This window comes from Tinamus guttatus, unplaced genomic scaffold (genome assembly GCF_059628265.1).
Source record: "Tinamus guttatus ecotype Peru unplaced genomic scaffold, ASM5962826v1 Tinamus_guttatus_pri_ptg000125l, whole genome shotgun sequence".
Lineage (NCBI taxonomy): Eukaryota > Metazoa > Chordata > Aves > Tinamiformes > Tinamidae > Tinamus > Tinamus guttatus.
This window is the reverse complement of record NW_028288659.1, coordinates 7,310,399-7,325,998: the sequence shown is the minus strand read 5'-3', so window position 1 is coordinate 7,325,998 and position 15,600 is coordinate 7,310,399. Positions and strand designations below refer to the sequence as shown.

General features: G+C 42.3%; 1 protein-coding gene across 1 annotated transcript in view; it reads right to left on the bottom strand.

Annotated features, from left to right (window-relative positions):
* Positions 1 to 236: 236 nt before the first annotated feature.
* The window catches only part of STAB2 (stabilin 2), a 78,220-nt gene continuing 62,856 nt past the window's right edge, over positions 237 to 15,600 (bottom strand). The window contains exons 55-69 of the mRNA XM_088521586.1: positions 14,729 to 14,852; positions 13,634 to 13,783; positions 11,126 to 11,230; positions 10,622 to 10,729; positions 9,922 to 10,115; positions 8,727 to 8,868; positions 8,177 to 8,310; positions 6,492 to 6,657; positions 6,158 to 6,264; positions 5,394 to 5,513; positions 4,369 to 4,527; positions 3,892 to 3,999; positions 2,099 to 2,227; positions 872 to 991; positions 237 to 299 (exon numbers count right to left, since the gene is read on the bottom strand). Coding sequence (XP_088377712.1) covers positions 249 to 299; positions 872 to 991; positions 2,099 to 2,227; positions 3,892 to 3,999; positions 4,369 to 4,527; positions 5,394 to 5,513; positions 6,158 to 6,264; positions 6,492 to 6,657; positions 8,177 to 8,310; positions 8,727 to 8,868; positions 9,922 to 10,115; positions 10,622 to 10,729; positions 11,126 to 11,230; positions 13,634 to 13,783; positions 14,729 to 14,852 — 1,917 coding nt within the window. The 3' untranslated portion in view covers positions 237 to 248. The remainder of the gene's footprint in view (positions 300 to 871; positions 992 to 2,098; positions 2,228 to 3,891; positions 4,000 to 4,368; positions 4,528 to 5,393; positions 5,514 to 6,157; positions 6,265 to 6,491; positions 6,658 to 8,176; positions 8,311 to 8,726; positions 8,869 to 9,921; positions 10,116 to 10,621; positions 10,730 to 11,125; positions 11,231 to 13,633; positions 13,784 to 14,728; positions 14,853 to 15,600) is intronic.

Sequence of the window (15,600 nt, the reverse complement as noted above, 5' to 3'; positions counted from 1 at the left end):
CTTGGGGTGTTAGCTGGGACTTAATTGTGCATTGGTACTCACAGTGGGTGTTTCTTACATACAGCCAACTCTTCTGATGTTGGTAATGCTGAGAAATCTACAGACTGCATATATAACCAAGTCAGGCTCTTTTGCTTTTTTAAAATTTGTAACAAGAGATCTTATTCCATAAAATATGTAGGTGCTATTTGCTCACAGTAAATCTAAATAAAATGTGTTTTATAATTGACTAATCCTAAATTCAAACTTTAATTCTGATCATAAGGACCACTCATCACAAGCTGCTGGTCATCTGAATCCTACAAAATAAAAGAAGAAAAGAATCAGAGTTCAAAGTATTGTTCAAGAAAAAGTGTATTCAGAAGGCTTGTTATGTTCTTTAGACTCTACACAGTTCTTGCTAAATGACAGCATCAAAGCTGTCCAGATATTCTCATTTTACTTGGACACTTCCCCTCATTTTCGCTCCCTTGCATAGACAAGTCACTGGCACTCAGCAGCATTTGAAGTGCCATTTCATTCATAACTCTTTAAAGGACTGAAAAAGAGATTTGCAGGTAGGCTACAGCCTCATTTTATATATATGTGTGTGTATATATATATACACACACACTATATATATATATAAATATATTATAAAGTGTGTGTGTGTGTATATATATATAAATATATAACTTGAGATAGAGCTGTAGCCTCTAGCCTTATTTTTGTACAGGTAGGACTACGCCATTCCTAGCAGCAGTGAGATAGGAAAACAGAACATAAATGTCTTCCCAGCTTTCAACCAGACACTTTCATTTTATAAAGTAATTCCTGCTTACCCTGATTTTACCCTCATGTGTCTCAATTTCAAATCAAAACAAACACTTACTGAGAAAAGTTCATAAGTAGGTTCTGGTGGAGTCAGTGTAGAAGAACTTTCGTATGAGGGGTTGGTGATATTTGAAGGCCGTGACTTGTCCAGTGATGTGACATCAGTGTCATCTTTTGACTACATAAAATCACACAAACCTGCTTAAAATCCATCCTCCAGCATTAAGTGCATTTAAGCTTTATGACTGATTACTGCATGCAACGTTGGGAATGAACTGGCTTCATCACCTAAATCACAGTTTCCAGGTTTGAACTGGGGTTCGGTGTTGTATTATCTTAACCAAATCATTTAGCAATGGTACCTTTTTTCTCTTTCACTGTTTTTAAGCCCCAGCTAAGAAGGGGAGAGGAAGAGTTGTGCCTGCTATAGAAGGTGGCTGGTTGCTCCTGAGCTCCCGCATTGCTACTATATGAAAATACAAGCATTTCCACTTGGCTCACAGCTCTGCTGTCATTTTTTGGAAGACAACACCTAAGTTAGGGGCTAGAAGAGGGAGGGATTTCTGCTTGGTTCTAGGCAGGCTTTCTTTTGGATGGATTGTGTTTTTATAATGTTATTTCTGTTGTCCCTCTTTGTCTTGGGGCTGAGTTGCTGGGGGCTTGTTTCCCATAGCAAAGGTGCTGTGTGAGGCTAGTAAGGTTAGCTGGCTCTACTGATAGCTGATGTAAGCACAGAGAAAGAAAACAAGTGTGAAAGTGTAGCACTATAAAAAGGTGCACAGTTGAGCCCTAACAGTCTGTTTGCTAGACTTTGAAACTCATCTGCTTTCTATCAAATGTCTTCTCCAGAGAAGCAGTGGTGAGGGAAAAGATAACAGGTTCTCTTTAAGGGGGTGAAATTACCAGCTTCCCTGAAGCTGATCTTCCTGGTGAGACAGACTTCCATGTTGGTGCTGTTTGGCTGTTAGCTTTTGGACAGCCCTAGGTGTGTTGGAAGTGCATCTGTGAGGAGGAGTGAGGGCACGCTGGATGGGGAGGTCTTTGCTTGTAGTAGGCAATTAAAAGCCCATGTCCAAGAGAAGTGTGTGCGCCCTTCTTTGGGTGTCATCCCCTTTTCTCCATGTTTTAGGTTGAACATTTCAAGCATGAAGCAATTAGGAGTATTTGCTGACTTAATAAAATACCGAGAGCCTGGGAAACTGGAACCTGTGAGTTTCTGTGAACTGGTGAAGCGCAGTGTGTTTGTGAAGTGACCTTCTGCTTTGTGTTCTGGTCAGCCTCCTACCTTGAAATGCTGGAAGTCTCTATCTTTCCTCTTGAATCTGAAGTAACAATATCCAACAAAAGCCACAATTCCAATGACCAGAAAGATGCCGAAGAATATTCCTGTCCCAGAGGCAGCATGAAGAGAAGCCTGGAAGCAGAGAGAGCGGGTGAGTTATGGGGTGATGAGCATGGGTCACCTTTCAGCACCTGAGCCCATGACGAGTCTCTTTGAGATACCGCCTTAGTCCTGAACTGCTCTTCTGTTTGGGTTCCCTGGAACCTCATCCTTACAGGCAGCTGAATATAGCCTTTTAAGAACTACAAACTGGACTTTTTGTTTTGTTTTAAGCTGTTGGACATTTATTTGTCATAGTTTCACCTTATTCATAAACTGTGCCCAAGTGATCTTTTCTGGTAAGATTCTCAAAGAAACTCTAGAGACTAAGATGAAACTGAAATCTCACTGGCCTGCAGAGGAAAAGCCCACACCAAATTCATTTGAGCAGCTTTAAAAACCTGTGTGACAAATACCAAAGTCTCCTCATGGGTCCAAGCTTATTACCCACCACTCTACATGCTGGGCAGGTTTTTGTGTTATTGACCCTTATTGGAAGACACACGATCCCTCAGAGCCCGGCCTAGCAGGGCTTAGATCGAACTGCCTCCGAAACGCGGCCTGTCACCCCACTCGTTAGACTGACTGCCAGCCCAAGGGCTCCAGGACCATGTTGTCCCCTCATGTCCCACGTCTTTACCTCAAAATCATTCTGCAGTCTAGCAGGGGAAGGTAAATGGATGCGGCCTACCCGAATTACTGCTTTAGGAGAATAGTTCTGGAAGTAAAGAGGGGTATTGCGACAGGGAAGGCCTTCATACGCAATTACGTTTGCTTTTCCACGTAAAGTCTTAGCTCCAGGGCCTACTGCTTATTAAAACTAATGAGTAAATTCACCCTGGTAAAAATAACCTCATTATTGTCCTAACTGATAATGTGCCTTCTGCATTTGTCTTTCTCAGAGAACAAAGTAATTTACAAGATGCAGCTTGACAGCTAAATACTGAAAAAGATTTAGTTGCCCTCTAGTGTTTGAAAAGTATTAAAAAAAAAGGTGTAGTACCATGCTGCTAGACAGTGACAGAAATTGCTTGTAAGCTGCTAGACAGTGACAGAAATTGCTTGTAATTTTGAACCCCCTTTTCAGGCCATAATTTACCCTGTGTGTACCATTTTCTGCTTCTCCGGCTTGTAAGATGTAGGGGATTTTTGTGAACCAGATTTGTGTGGGGATATTACTGAGCTTCTAGGAACTAACAGATTGGTTTGTAAAGGAGAATGGTTGTGCAGACCAAAATGGAAGTGAGCAATATATTACTTACAGAATTAATCCTTTGGACCAAGGAAGTGGCAAGTCAAGTAACTTCCTAAATCAGAGCTGAGATAGGCCAGCAATGGGACCAAAACTCCCCCAGCACATGGAAAGATTTTGGAAGAACCAAAATAGAGTTTTACAAAGCTCTAAGTGGGAAGATCATAGAATCGTTATGGTTGTAAAAGACCTTCAAGATCATCAAGTCCAAATAGCTTAAGTGATTCCACTGGAAAAAAGAAATGATGGGAACAACTTGTTCAGACAGAAACATTTTGAACAACCTTCACCAGTACCTTGTTCTCAACTTCTACGTTTCTTCTAGAAAGGAATCTGTTAATCTGAGACTGTACATAGGGCAGCAAAACTGGGAATTTGCCAAAGTTAGCAGTGCCTTCGAGATGATATAATCCCCCTTCCCCGCCCCCGGTGAATATATACTTACCGGTGCTGGTGGAGCCTTAAGAGGCTCTGAAATGACATGGATTATCCCGTTGGAAGCAATTATATCCCATCCGACAATAGCACTTCCATCCACAAATCTGATCAGGTTCTACCAGGAGAAAGAAGAGTGAGAACACAGCTTTGACCCTCTGGCCTTTGAGGGTGGAACATAACTTAAGCTTGGTTTCTCCCTGACCGCTATTGATTGATAGAGGGAAAATCTGTTGTGAGGTTATATCACTGTCTCAGCAGACATGAGCCCAAGTTCAAGAAACTCTGCAAAAATACCAACAACTTTCTTTAAGCCTTTCTCCTACCACCCTGCAATTCCTGCATGCCACCTGCACGGTCTCCTCCAGATTCTGCAGGTCGGAGCTTTGCACTTAGCTGCTTGTCACCAGCATCAGAAACACCAGCTCCCCTTATCTGCCTCAAGAAACATTAACCTGTGAACTCAGATTTATTTCCGAAAAAGTACCTGTTCACTTGTGACAGTTTGGTATTCTTGGCCTTTGCTGTCTGTTATTAAGAGCTTTTCCCCTAATCGTGTTAGAAGAGTGGTCCCATTGGTCAAGTCTTCATAAAACATTAAGCTTGCATTAGATAAATGATACTCGATATCTCTCCCGGAAAGTGTCTAAAAATAAAAACGAAATAGAAGGAGCATTAACCAGTTTCATTAAGCTACCACACTTGCTACTAAATAAATGCCTGTGACCTTTTCTGCTATTGATGCTGCAGCAAATGAGATATGAGTTAGAGGCTCTTTGGCTATCTGTTTACTAATACTGGGCTCCTCTGTTTCCGAGTACTGCGCAGCAGGAATACCTTTATTCCTTTATTCAGGCTGGATAAAGAATTTTGCTCTCCTGGAGGGTGAGATCTGAAGTGATGAGTCTCAGATACACTCAAAACAGCTTAAAGATGCAAACCAGGGCATAAACCTATGTGAGGAGAAATCACTTGCAGGTCACTTCTGTTAAAAGCCCCACATTCTATCTGACATGTTCACTGCTCTGGGATAGCTGGTTCCTGAGGAAAAATGCTCGCCTTGTTTCCCACTGGAGCTGCAACCCAGCCTTTGATTCAAGGGAAGAAAAGGATGAGCATGAAATGAAGCCAGGAACAGACTCCTTTAATGTATTTAAAAGAAATGCCAATGTCATGCAGAGCTTTCTGGAAACAATAACTCAGAGCAGACTTCATCTCAGACACCTTTATCTGGCAACTAAAACCTCTGCATGGAAAATTCACTGTAGGGACACAAATGCTCTAATTTTATATTCCTGATTGCAGAAGAGAAAAGGATGAAACAAACGTGCTCTTTCAGGAGCACAGTTTAAACCATATGGCTATCCACAGAAGCCATGTTAATATAGGTATTTTTTTTTAATTAAAATTTCACCAGGAGTATAGAAACTCTGAATGGCTTTAAAAAAAGTGTTCCTAACATACGGAATAAAAAGATCTTTTCAAAAAACCACCAAAACAAGTCTGTCTCACCTTGTTTTCCATTAGCCCACTATCATTTGGGGCAAAGAGAGTGGCACGAACTGACAGGTCTGTGAGGTACTGCAGGAACTCTCTCCCTTTCCTGGAGCGGTTAGAGTAGGCCAGGATTTCCTAGGCAGAAACAAAATTCAGCTTTAACAGAGGGTATTTGTGAGCTGTAATGGCAGCTGAAAGAATATCATAAAAATAATGACAAAGAAACTTTATGTTGTTAGCTGTGAAGCAACTTTGAGACAAAGAATTGTTAGATCAGCAGCTAAAACTGGAATTATAGGAATTGGGCTCTTGATGTCTGTGAGGTGACTTACATGAGCATGTATATGTGTCCTTCTGAGTATCAGCAAGAAAGGGAGCATTTTAATGCTCTGTCTTCCCCCAGTAGCAATATGATAAAACAAAAGCCGCAGTGACATTTGAAAAGCCAGCAACATCCCAGTGACAGCTGAGCACAGAATCCATTTTGCTCTGAATGCGTAGTAACATTTAATTTCCAAGAGTCTTACAAACCTTAAACCCCTTTGGAACAGTAGTGATTAGGTTATGATTTAGATGGTCCCGAGTTAGACCATTTCACCTTTCTTTACCGGTGTATCTTTTTAATTTGTATTTTCTTTACAGTTTGAGAAGAGCAGTAACAAATAGATACGTGCTGTGCTAGCAAGGCAGAGGTGGGCTTATAACCAGGTGATAACATTACAGCACTTGCTTCCCTCTGTTAATCCTTCCAAACAGCATGTGTGATTTATAGGCCGTACCGACAAGAAGTTTGTCAGCGCTGGGGAAGACATCAGCACTTGCAGCAAATTCCCACTGCAGGAGAAGCCGTCCCCCACGTAGCCTGTCTTGCAGGTGCAGTTCACTTCTGGAAGGCACAAGCAGAGATAACCAAGTTGGCAAATGGAGGAGGGACTGTTTTAGACCGCTCTGAAAAATGACTTGCCAGTCAACAGAAATATGTATTTTTTAAGTTAAAAAGATAGAGAATCTTTTACAATGCCAGCTGGCAGTCTCTGAGACTGACCAAAGACGTTGAAAAAGAGATTGCTGCTGTCTGTTGACCAGAGCAACACTACTGAAGGGCTCTGTTACCTTTCTCTCTGTAGCAGAAAACATCCCAGGTTTCGCTCAGATTGACTCTTTTTCCATAGTCGACTATTCCAACGTATCCAGCTCCACAGTTTGGGGAGGAGAAGGCAGTGGGATAGCCAACTCTTTCATTGTCTAACCAGCCAGCAGCACAAAGGTGGTATCTTGCCTGAAACCAATACAAGGTTAAAGATCAGAGGAAGGAGCTCGGTGCCTAAGCTGTAGAGACAGCAGCTCATCCCACCATCCTTGTGCAGCACCCAGCCTCACTAGGCTTATTCCTGAGGGTGTAGGAGGTCAGCAGGTTTGTGCTGGCTCTCTGGCCGGCCATCCTGCAGCCTGCTGTGTGTTGAGGGGCTGAGGACAGGGATGAGGCCCCTCCAAAAGTCATGGGCTCCCCATAAAGGCAAAGGGAGCCTTTCCCAGGAAAAGCTTCCCAGAGCTTAAAGCCACAGTGGGATCAGAGCTAAGCATAACGTATGTTTGTGGAAGCCAAAGGGGAATGTGAAATACCTTCTTTTGTCAACATGGAAATTGCTGGCAAACCACTTAAACATAGAAGTGAAATACCCAAGAATACCAGAGCCAACCCCTACTACTGATTTTGTTGCTTTGAGGGATATTTTTACGCTACAAGGTGCTAGAGAGATGTGGCTCCAGGTGGGAATTGAATTCTGCCAAGAAGCAGAGGAGCTACTGGGTTTGGTTCACAAGGAGGTTTGTATGTAGGCTTTTCCTCAGCCTCTCCTTTTGCTTAAAGTGTCTCTCTAAACTGTGAGCTTCTTTCTTCCCTCTGGAGATGGGAATGTCTGACCTTTTTTACAAGCAAGTTTTACAAACCCAAGGTGCCGTGTTGAGCTCACTGACATCAACCATGTATTGTCTACAACACACTTAGAAAAAAAAGAACGTGGAAATAACTGTGTTAAGTTAATTTTGGGAACCTTATGTAAAGGAAAAAGAAAAATGTAAGCCTAATTCTGAAGTGTACATTTCTTTAAGAATCATTTTCAATAAAACCCCTGTGAAAACACTCTTTAACACTTACCATCTTACATTCTATGACTAAAAAAAAGAATTTGGTACCTGCTTTCAGGGCATTGTAAGCAGGCAAGAAATATAGTCAGCATTTTTTTTTCTAGTTTTTGGGCCACTGCTTAAGGCTAACAAATTAAGCCTTTGGAATTCTTACCACAGAAATACAATTGTGAAGGGAGAAATCAAGGCAAGCGAGATGGTTGCAGGCATTCTCTCAGCAGGAATAGTCCAAGCAGTGTTACTGCACGTAGAGGATTCTCTCTGATTTACTCTGTGCTTTGTTTGTGGTGAAAAATAGGAAACCACAAATGATACCTAGTGCTGCGTTTCTGTTTTAATTATCTGGAACCACTTTGAGCTTCTCTCAGAGCTATCTGTCCTACCTGAGGATTTCACTCAGGCCTTTCATTCTCACTGTGTATCTTAACAGCAATTAGTTTCCAGAATGAGCTACACATCACTGATCTTTCAACTACTGCACTGCTGATAAACAGTTTAAAAACTGGGCTCCCAGCCAAACTTATCCTGGGCAGAGGGGATAAGAAGGGAGTTAAAATGAAGTTGTTAACACACAGCCTGCCCCTCTCTCCTCCCTTGCTATTTACACTGTGGCTGTACCTACTCCAGGGGATTTCCTCCTACTACATCACCTTCTGAGCGTACAGCAGCTGATTATATGTAGCTATGGTGGCTGATTCATTGGCGCAGGCCTCTTTTGCCTTCTCATAAGTCATTTTGTACTGCCCTTTTGGGGACCGTAAATGGAAAACTCCAACCGTCGTATCTGCAACGAAAGAGAAGAACCAGCTCTTCTTGATTAGATTTTTTTTTCCTGAGTGCAGAGTGAACTTTGCTGAAGAATTACCGGTGAATTTTATTAAATTTAGTTAGCACAAAGTGGCCCCATGGGAGTAATATTTCTACCTGGAATGCCTTAATTTGTTGCTTCATAAAGCCAGTACTGCAAAGTATTTAAGCACATGTTCTAACTTCAGTTGTACTTAAATCTCATTGCTTCAGGAGGATTTAGGTAGAAGACTGAGTGAGCTTATAGCTGCACAGATCCAGACCAGACCCACTGACTTTGGCGTGGTGTCAGAGGGACAAGGAAGGTTACATGGACTGATCAAGCTGAACAACCAAGCCTTAAGGGCCACTGCATTATGCGTGTGTGCCTCGTTCAGGAGTTGCTGTCCTGACCTTGGAAGTGGAGATCAGCACAGTCAGCATCAGGATGACACTGCCCGTTGTCCTGTAAACAGCGATTAATAGGAAGCTGCATCACAGAGCAATTCAGCCCGTCACCAATATAGTTATTTTTACATTCACACTTGCGTTTATCCTGGTTGGAGAGAGAATAGAAAGGCCGCATCAAGTATTAAATAAACATTAAAATGGTATTTCAAGCAACATTTTGAACTGCTGGAAACATTTCCTTTGATGTAGCCAGGAGTAGGCAAACATAAAAGCTCCTGCTTGCAACTGTGATTCATCAGTCTGCTTACTCTCATTCTGACATTTATTCTTTTAAGCAAAACATTTATGTATGTGTTTAGGAGCTCTGCTGAATTAAAACCAAAGCATATTTTCATCTACGAACAATAATATGCACTGGAAAATTATATGACCTGTAATTAACAAATATAGGATGGCAAACGGATTAAAATGATGTTTAAATGACAGTGTGTGGAAGCATGAAAAGAATTTAGCGGGCCACTAATTGTAATAAACTGAAAAATATAAAGAAAACAGGAGATGGTTATACCTAGGGATCATGATTGTTACCAGCTGGAATAGAATAGCACCAAGGGTATTCTACATAGTTCCTGGAAGAGAAACCAGGCAAACCACTAAAATGGACCTGGCAGATGATCTCAAAAGCACCAAAACAAATACAGGATAAAAGTCACCACCACAAATTATCCTGTACAACTTTGACTTTGCAAGCCCAGGAATGTGCATCATGTGGCTGCAAAGCTTTTTAAATTGAGTCCTAGGCAATCAACAAGTGACCTGTTCTTTCACCTGTCCCTAGGTTTAGCTACCAAAGTATATGCCAAAACTGTCACGGCAAGTAGAAGTATTTTGCTATCAAAGGGATAGCAACAGAAAAAAGTAACAGGAATTTTACACAGAAAATATCTCATCTGCTTTGGTACCGCTTTCTTTAAAGCAAAGATTTCAAAACAAGCTGTTTCTCATCCCTCAGTTGAGGGAGTGCCCAATTAATGTGGAAAATAGGCTGGACATGAGTAAACATTGTTTTGGAAAACAAGTGACTTTTAGAGGTACAGATTGTGATTGAGTTGTTGGCAAGAGCAATTAAAAGACTTCTATTGACACAAGTAAGAATTGTCTTAGACTTCCTCAGGGTGACCAAAATCATTCAACTTACAGGTCCTATGACTGTACAAATGGCATGTTCATGGCAGCCTCCATTGAACCCATCGGCACAAGGATTTATTGGAAGGCATGTAAAACCATCTCCTTTGTATCCTTTCTGACAAGTACAAAAGATTTTCACTCCAATTTGTGTGCACTCTGCTGCCTTGTGACACCCGCCGTTGTTTTGTACGCAAAGGTCTGCAGCTGCAAAGGGAAAAGAAAATGCCTGAGTTGTGTGTGCCTCAAAAGGGGATGTTTTTCAAAAGGGTAAAGCAGCTCCAGTTTTTCTGGTTGTACACTAAAGACACTAGAATACTTTTTGGGAAAAATACTGTTAGAGTTTCCTGAGATATTCCTGACCTTGTGCAATAGCTAGCCCATGTAGCACTGAAGCCATTGTCAGGACTTTCGAGGTCTAAAAACATGACACCATCCCAGCGAATACTGCTGGAAACCCTGCCATCCTCCAGCATGTGACCCCCACGAGTTCACCTGCTGCTGATTCTCCTGCTTGTAAAAGCCTGGTGAAGCCACCCACCTGCTTTAGGAATAAATAGTCCATGTGGTCTGAATTTGTTTTAGTGTCTGCTTGCTGCAAGACTTTAGGTTTGATAACCAACATTTCACACTCAACAGTAACTGTATGCAGATACATGTGGGCAGAATAGCCTGCCTTCTTTTAGCATGCTCTGAATCAAAAGGGGATTCACCTGTGCATGTGATCCCATCTCCATTGTAAAGTGGCTTGCACTGACACGTGTTGTTTTCCATACAGACAGCATTGGTGGAACAGCTTGGAGTGCACACTGGCAGAAGAGCTGTGAGGAATGAAAAAAAGATGGTATGAAAATGCTGTGCTGTTTACATTGAAAGGCCTTGCTTAGTGCAGGAAGGAAAGCTGTTACACCATTCTTGCTAACTGAAAAACCAGTATGAATATTTTTCTGAGTGTTCAGCTCTCAGGCAGTATCTTCCCTCATGCAGCCTAAAGCGCTTTTCCAAGGAAGATAAGCATTCGTATTCCCACTTCACACATAAAGAGACAGGAAGATGAAGGCATTTGTTCAGTCAGCAGCAGAATCAGGGACACTCTCATCTCCCAGACTCTTATCTCCCAGTCAATGCTCCCTTAGCTCCAGGTGAGGGTTTCTGATATTAATCCCTTCTTTCTCTCCCATATGCAAGTCCTCTGTGACTTGAGATTAGACAGAGACCTAGTTCGGTTTCACACAGCCGACCAGTCCATCCTGTTTCACAGAAACATTGTCCTGTTCCAGAGTATCCTTCGTCACATTGCCCATGGACCTTGCATTCACAGGCTGAAAAAAAAAACACAGATCAGTCACCTACAGAGCTGTCATGGGGAAAGGGGAAAATCTTTTCTTTGATAAGCACCACCTAGCTTGTCAACTGAGGTATAGCATTATCTAGCATTAAGAAGACGGTCTCCAGCAGGTCGAGGGAGGGGATCCTGCCCCTCTACTCAGCCCTGCTGAGGCCACATCTGGAGTATTGTGTCCAGTTCTGGGCTCCACAGTACAAGAGGGATGTGGAGCTGCTGGAGAGAGTCCAGCGCAGGGCTACAAGGATGATCAGGGGCCTGGAACATCTGCCCTACGAGGAGAGGCTGAGGGAGCTGGGCCTGTTCAGCCTGGAGAAGAGAAGGCTGAGAGGGGATCTAATCAGTGTCTATAAGTACCTCAAGGGAGGGAGCGAGGAGGATGGTGCTGGCCTCTTTTCACTGGTGACCACCAACAGAACTATAGGTAATGGCCACAAACTGAGGCACCAAAAGTTCCACAGGAACTTAAGGAAAAAATTCTTGACAGTGAGGGTGACAGAGCACTGGAACAGGCTGCCCAGAGAGGTTGTGGAGTCTCCTTCTCTGGAGATCTTCAAAACCCGCTTGGACGCAGTCCTGTGCCACGTGCTCTAGGTGACCCTGCGTGTGCAGGGGGGTTGGACTAGATGACCTCTAGAGGTCCCTTCCAACCTTAAGCATTCTATGATTCTATGATTCTAGCAAGAATTTAGGTTAGTCCCTTTTCACCACTGTGATGGTCAAGCAGTGGAACAGGCTGTCCAGAGAGGCCGGGCAATTCCCATCCTTGGAGGTTTATCCTACTGGGTAAAGCCCTGAGCATCCTGTTCTGATCTCAAAGTTGATCCTGAACTGAGCAGAAGGCTGGACTCGAGAGAACCTATGGCGTTTTCCAGGGTGACTTATTCTGTGACGCTATGATTTATCATGTGCATTAGTTCAGCACACCTTTGAAAACCTTGATCTACCCTGTGCTAGGAGGAGCAAACTTCAGGCAGAACTATGGTACGAAAAAGTTAACGGGTGGGCCCGATGCTTACCCTAATGAGCAGCAGCTGCGAGCTGTGGGAAGTTCTCTAGGCAAGTGAATTAAGACTACAAGCGTAGAAATAAAGATATATGGAAACAATATGCTTATTTCCTGAGTAGGAGATTTGCCTGGTTAAGGAGATCAAGGACAAGGTCAGTGAGTTTTGTTTTAAGATATGGGCAAGTCACATGTAGTATATTTTTCAAGTTTTGTATACTTTTATGATTGAAGTCTTCTGAGTTCTTTTTCTATGTGGGGTGAGCTTGTGTCCTGCAAGCTCAAGCATGAGAGGCTGCTGTACTCAGTAGGTGATTTACACTCCCAACACTGTTTGAGCCTTGTAGTAACTTGTGTATTGGGTCCCTCCTGAGAGTTGTTAGCTCTGTGTTGTAGCATAACAAAATAGCATCCTTTTTCTCCTCAATATTGTTATTTATGGAGGAAAATAATGTGGGATTTGGAGAATTTCTGTGTTTGTGACAACCTTGTGATGCTGAAATGTATTTCTATCTGACTTCCATTCACGTAGTCCAATTACTTAGCTTACGGCTAGCAGAAGCATGCATTAAAAAGAAGGGCCTGTAAGACTTTCCTCTGTTAAATACCATAATCTTGGTTACAGACTAACAGCTCATGTGGAGTTTATGGTATGGTGTGCCACAAAATTGATAACTGAAGGTAAATGTAATTTTAAGTGTTGGTGCCCTGCCTCTGCTCTAAGGCTAGCCAGCCTCTAACCCACAACTGAATGTGCTCATGGGTGCTACTGCTGTATGCAGTGTTAAGATGGAAGAGATAAGACTGTAGCTGGCCGTCAGAAAGCTTTACACTGGGAAAATATTTAAATGAAAGGGTGATATTAACCGCTTTGAGGAAATGTGAGGCTTGTTCCACATAGGTTATGCTTACAACCCCAGTGAAGGGCATTACATGAGCAACTTACAGGCTGTTGTCTCTCTTCACAGACTACCATCATCTTTTCTTTCCTACACTGGTTATCTCCTGCATTCCTCTATAAACCACACTGGTAAGATACTGTCTTGCTCTTTCCTGGGATGGGGTAAAAGGCTGTGCTGTAGTTGAAAAGACTTGCTGACCTCTGTGTTTGATATTTATGTGTTGTGTTTAAATAACAGGAGGAGCCTTGCACTGGAGGTTAACTAAAGCTTCTTGTCCTCGCTACCTTCCCCTCCTCCCTTTTGTGGATCTCTTTTCTGAGACCTTGTGCCATCTCTCAGTGTGAGGAAGAGCTCAGGAGAAATGTTAACGATAAAATGGAGGTGCTTTTCTTGGTCTACTTAAAAACCTACCATGGACAAAAATGTTTGGGTTTGCAATAGGAAACAGTACAGAAATGAAACTTCAACGTACGTTTGCAGTCAGAGCCATATCTGCCTGGTAAACACAGCTCACATGAGGTCCCATTGAAGCCGTTGTCACAGCTGCACTCTCCTGTCCCTGTGTACCCATCGTCACAGGAGCCGTGGTTGTTGCAAGGGGTCTCTGGCCCTCCTGGGCAAGCTGAAAGTTAGAAAAAGTGACTTGTGAGCTTAAGTGCTTGTTTTGTTGTCACCATTCATTATTCTGTAAAAGCCTTGTGAATGCATCCCTGTTAGGGTTTGTAAAAGCACTTGTGACACTTCAGAGTGCAAGTTTATGCTCCTAATACCTTTAGATGCTGTGCTACTTTAGATCTGTACTGTTCCTCTGTGGTGCTGGCATTTGAAGTTGATACTCATTTAAATTAGAAGCAACCCGGGAGGAACTGCTGCATCTCCTCATAGAACCACAACAGTGACCAGTGACTCGGTAGCCCACAGTTCATTAGTGTGTGCTAACAAACAGCTGGAGGTAAAGCCACCTTGTTCTCTCACATCTGGTTTTAACTACATTGGGCAATTTCTGATCTTACCAGTGGCATGTACACTTGCAGATGTTCACACGTATGGGTGAGAATGCTACAGCATGTGCTTTAGCGTGCTCTTGTGTTGCTGCCTCTGGCCTGATGTGTGTGGTGTTTTTTTTCTTTCAAAGGATTTCTAGGGCTGACTGATTAATGTTCTACAACAATCTTTACTTTTTATAATATTTATGCAGTTCATTATTAGCATGAAGTTTAAAACTTGCTGTAACCATGTGAAAAAGATTATTTAGAGTCAAAAAGCACTAATACTTTTTGTGTATTTCAGTTCTTGCAACAGAATCTGTATTTTGCAGATAGTCTCTATTCATGTCTCTTTTTGCAGATCATATAGTTCAACTTTCCATATCATAAAGACCCACTCTTCCTGTGTAGATCATGCAATTCTGGATACAAAATCAGTGATTACTGCAAAGATTCATTTCCCCCAGCTACTCCTCATCCCCTCTTTGAACTATCAACACTTAAAGAGCAGTAGCCTTCCCGTTAGCATTTCTGTTAGCTGAGTATTAAGAGGACACCAGCTTGTAGCAGAGAAGTCCTACCTTGGCAGTCTCGCCCAAAGTAACCTTTGCAGCACTTTGCAGTTTGGACCACCACGGAACAATTCCTGTGGCAGCCACTTCTTCGGAGCCCGAAGGATTCATATGTACATCTGTAAATCCCTCCCTGGGTATTGCATGTTCCAGCATGGAAAGGGAGAAAAACACAGTAAGATAAATGCCCTGTGGAGTCTTTTATATATATATATATATATATATATATATGTATATATAAATATATATATATATACTTATACTATATATACTTATACTATATATATATATATACTTGCTGTGTTAATACTGATTTAGACTGAATCAAACAATTGTAGCTAGAAAGTCCCAGGTGCTTACTTAGCATCTGATGAGCTGCTTGTTCTTCGAGGAAAGCCAATACTGTTTTTTTTAATATTAGAGTAATTTGTGGGCCTTTCAGCATCTACTTCATACACAGTATGAAGGCCAGTAGTGGGAATATTGAGGAAAGCACTTCTGGGTATGGGGGAAGTATACAAAGAAGTAAACTATTTCTTGAGGTGAGACAGTGAGCAGCTGACAAACATTTAAGCCTGACTGTGGCTATCTTTCTGTAAGGCTATGGATATCTTTCTGTAAGGCTAACTGGTAAATGGAGAAAATTTAAACTCTTCTAGCCTCCTGTTCCAATGGAACAAGACTTGAGCAACTTCACTCTGTATTGACTTTTGGTTGGTAATGATGAGGATTGAGCAAAAAAAGTGGTGCTGCTTCTTGTGCTAAGGGAAAGCCAAAAAACTACTTCCAAAAGCAGCAACTGAACAGCCGAGGGGCTCCTGATGAGGAGCTGTGATCACTGTGGTTGGGGAACAGGAGACCCAAATCCCAGTGTGACTAGG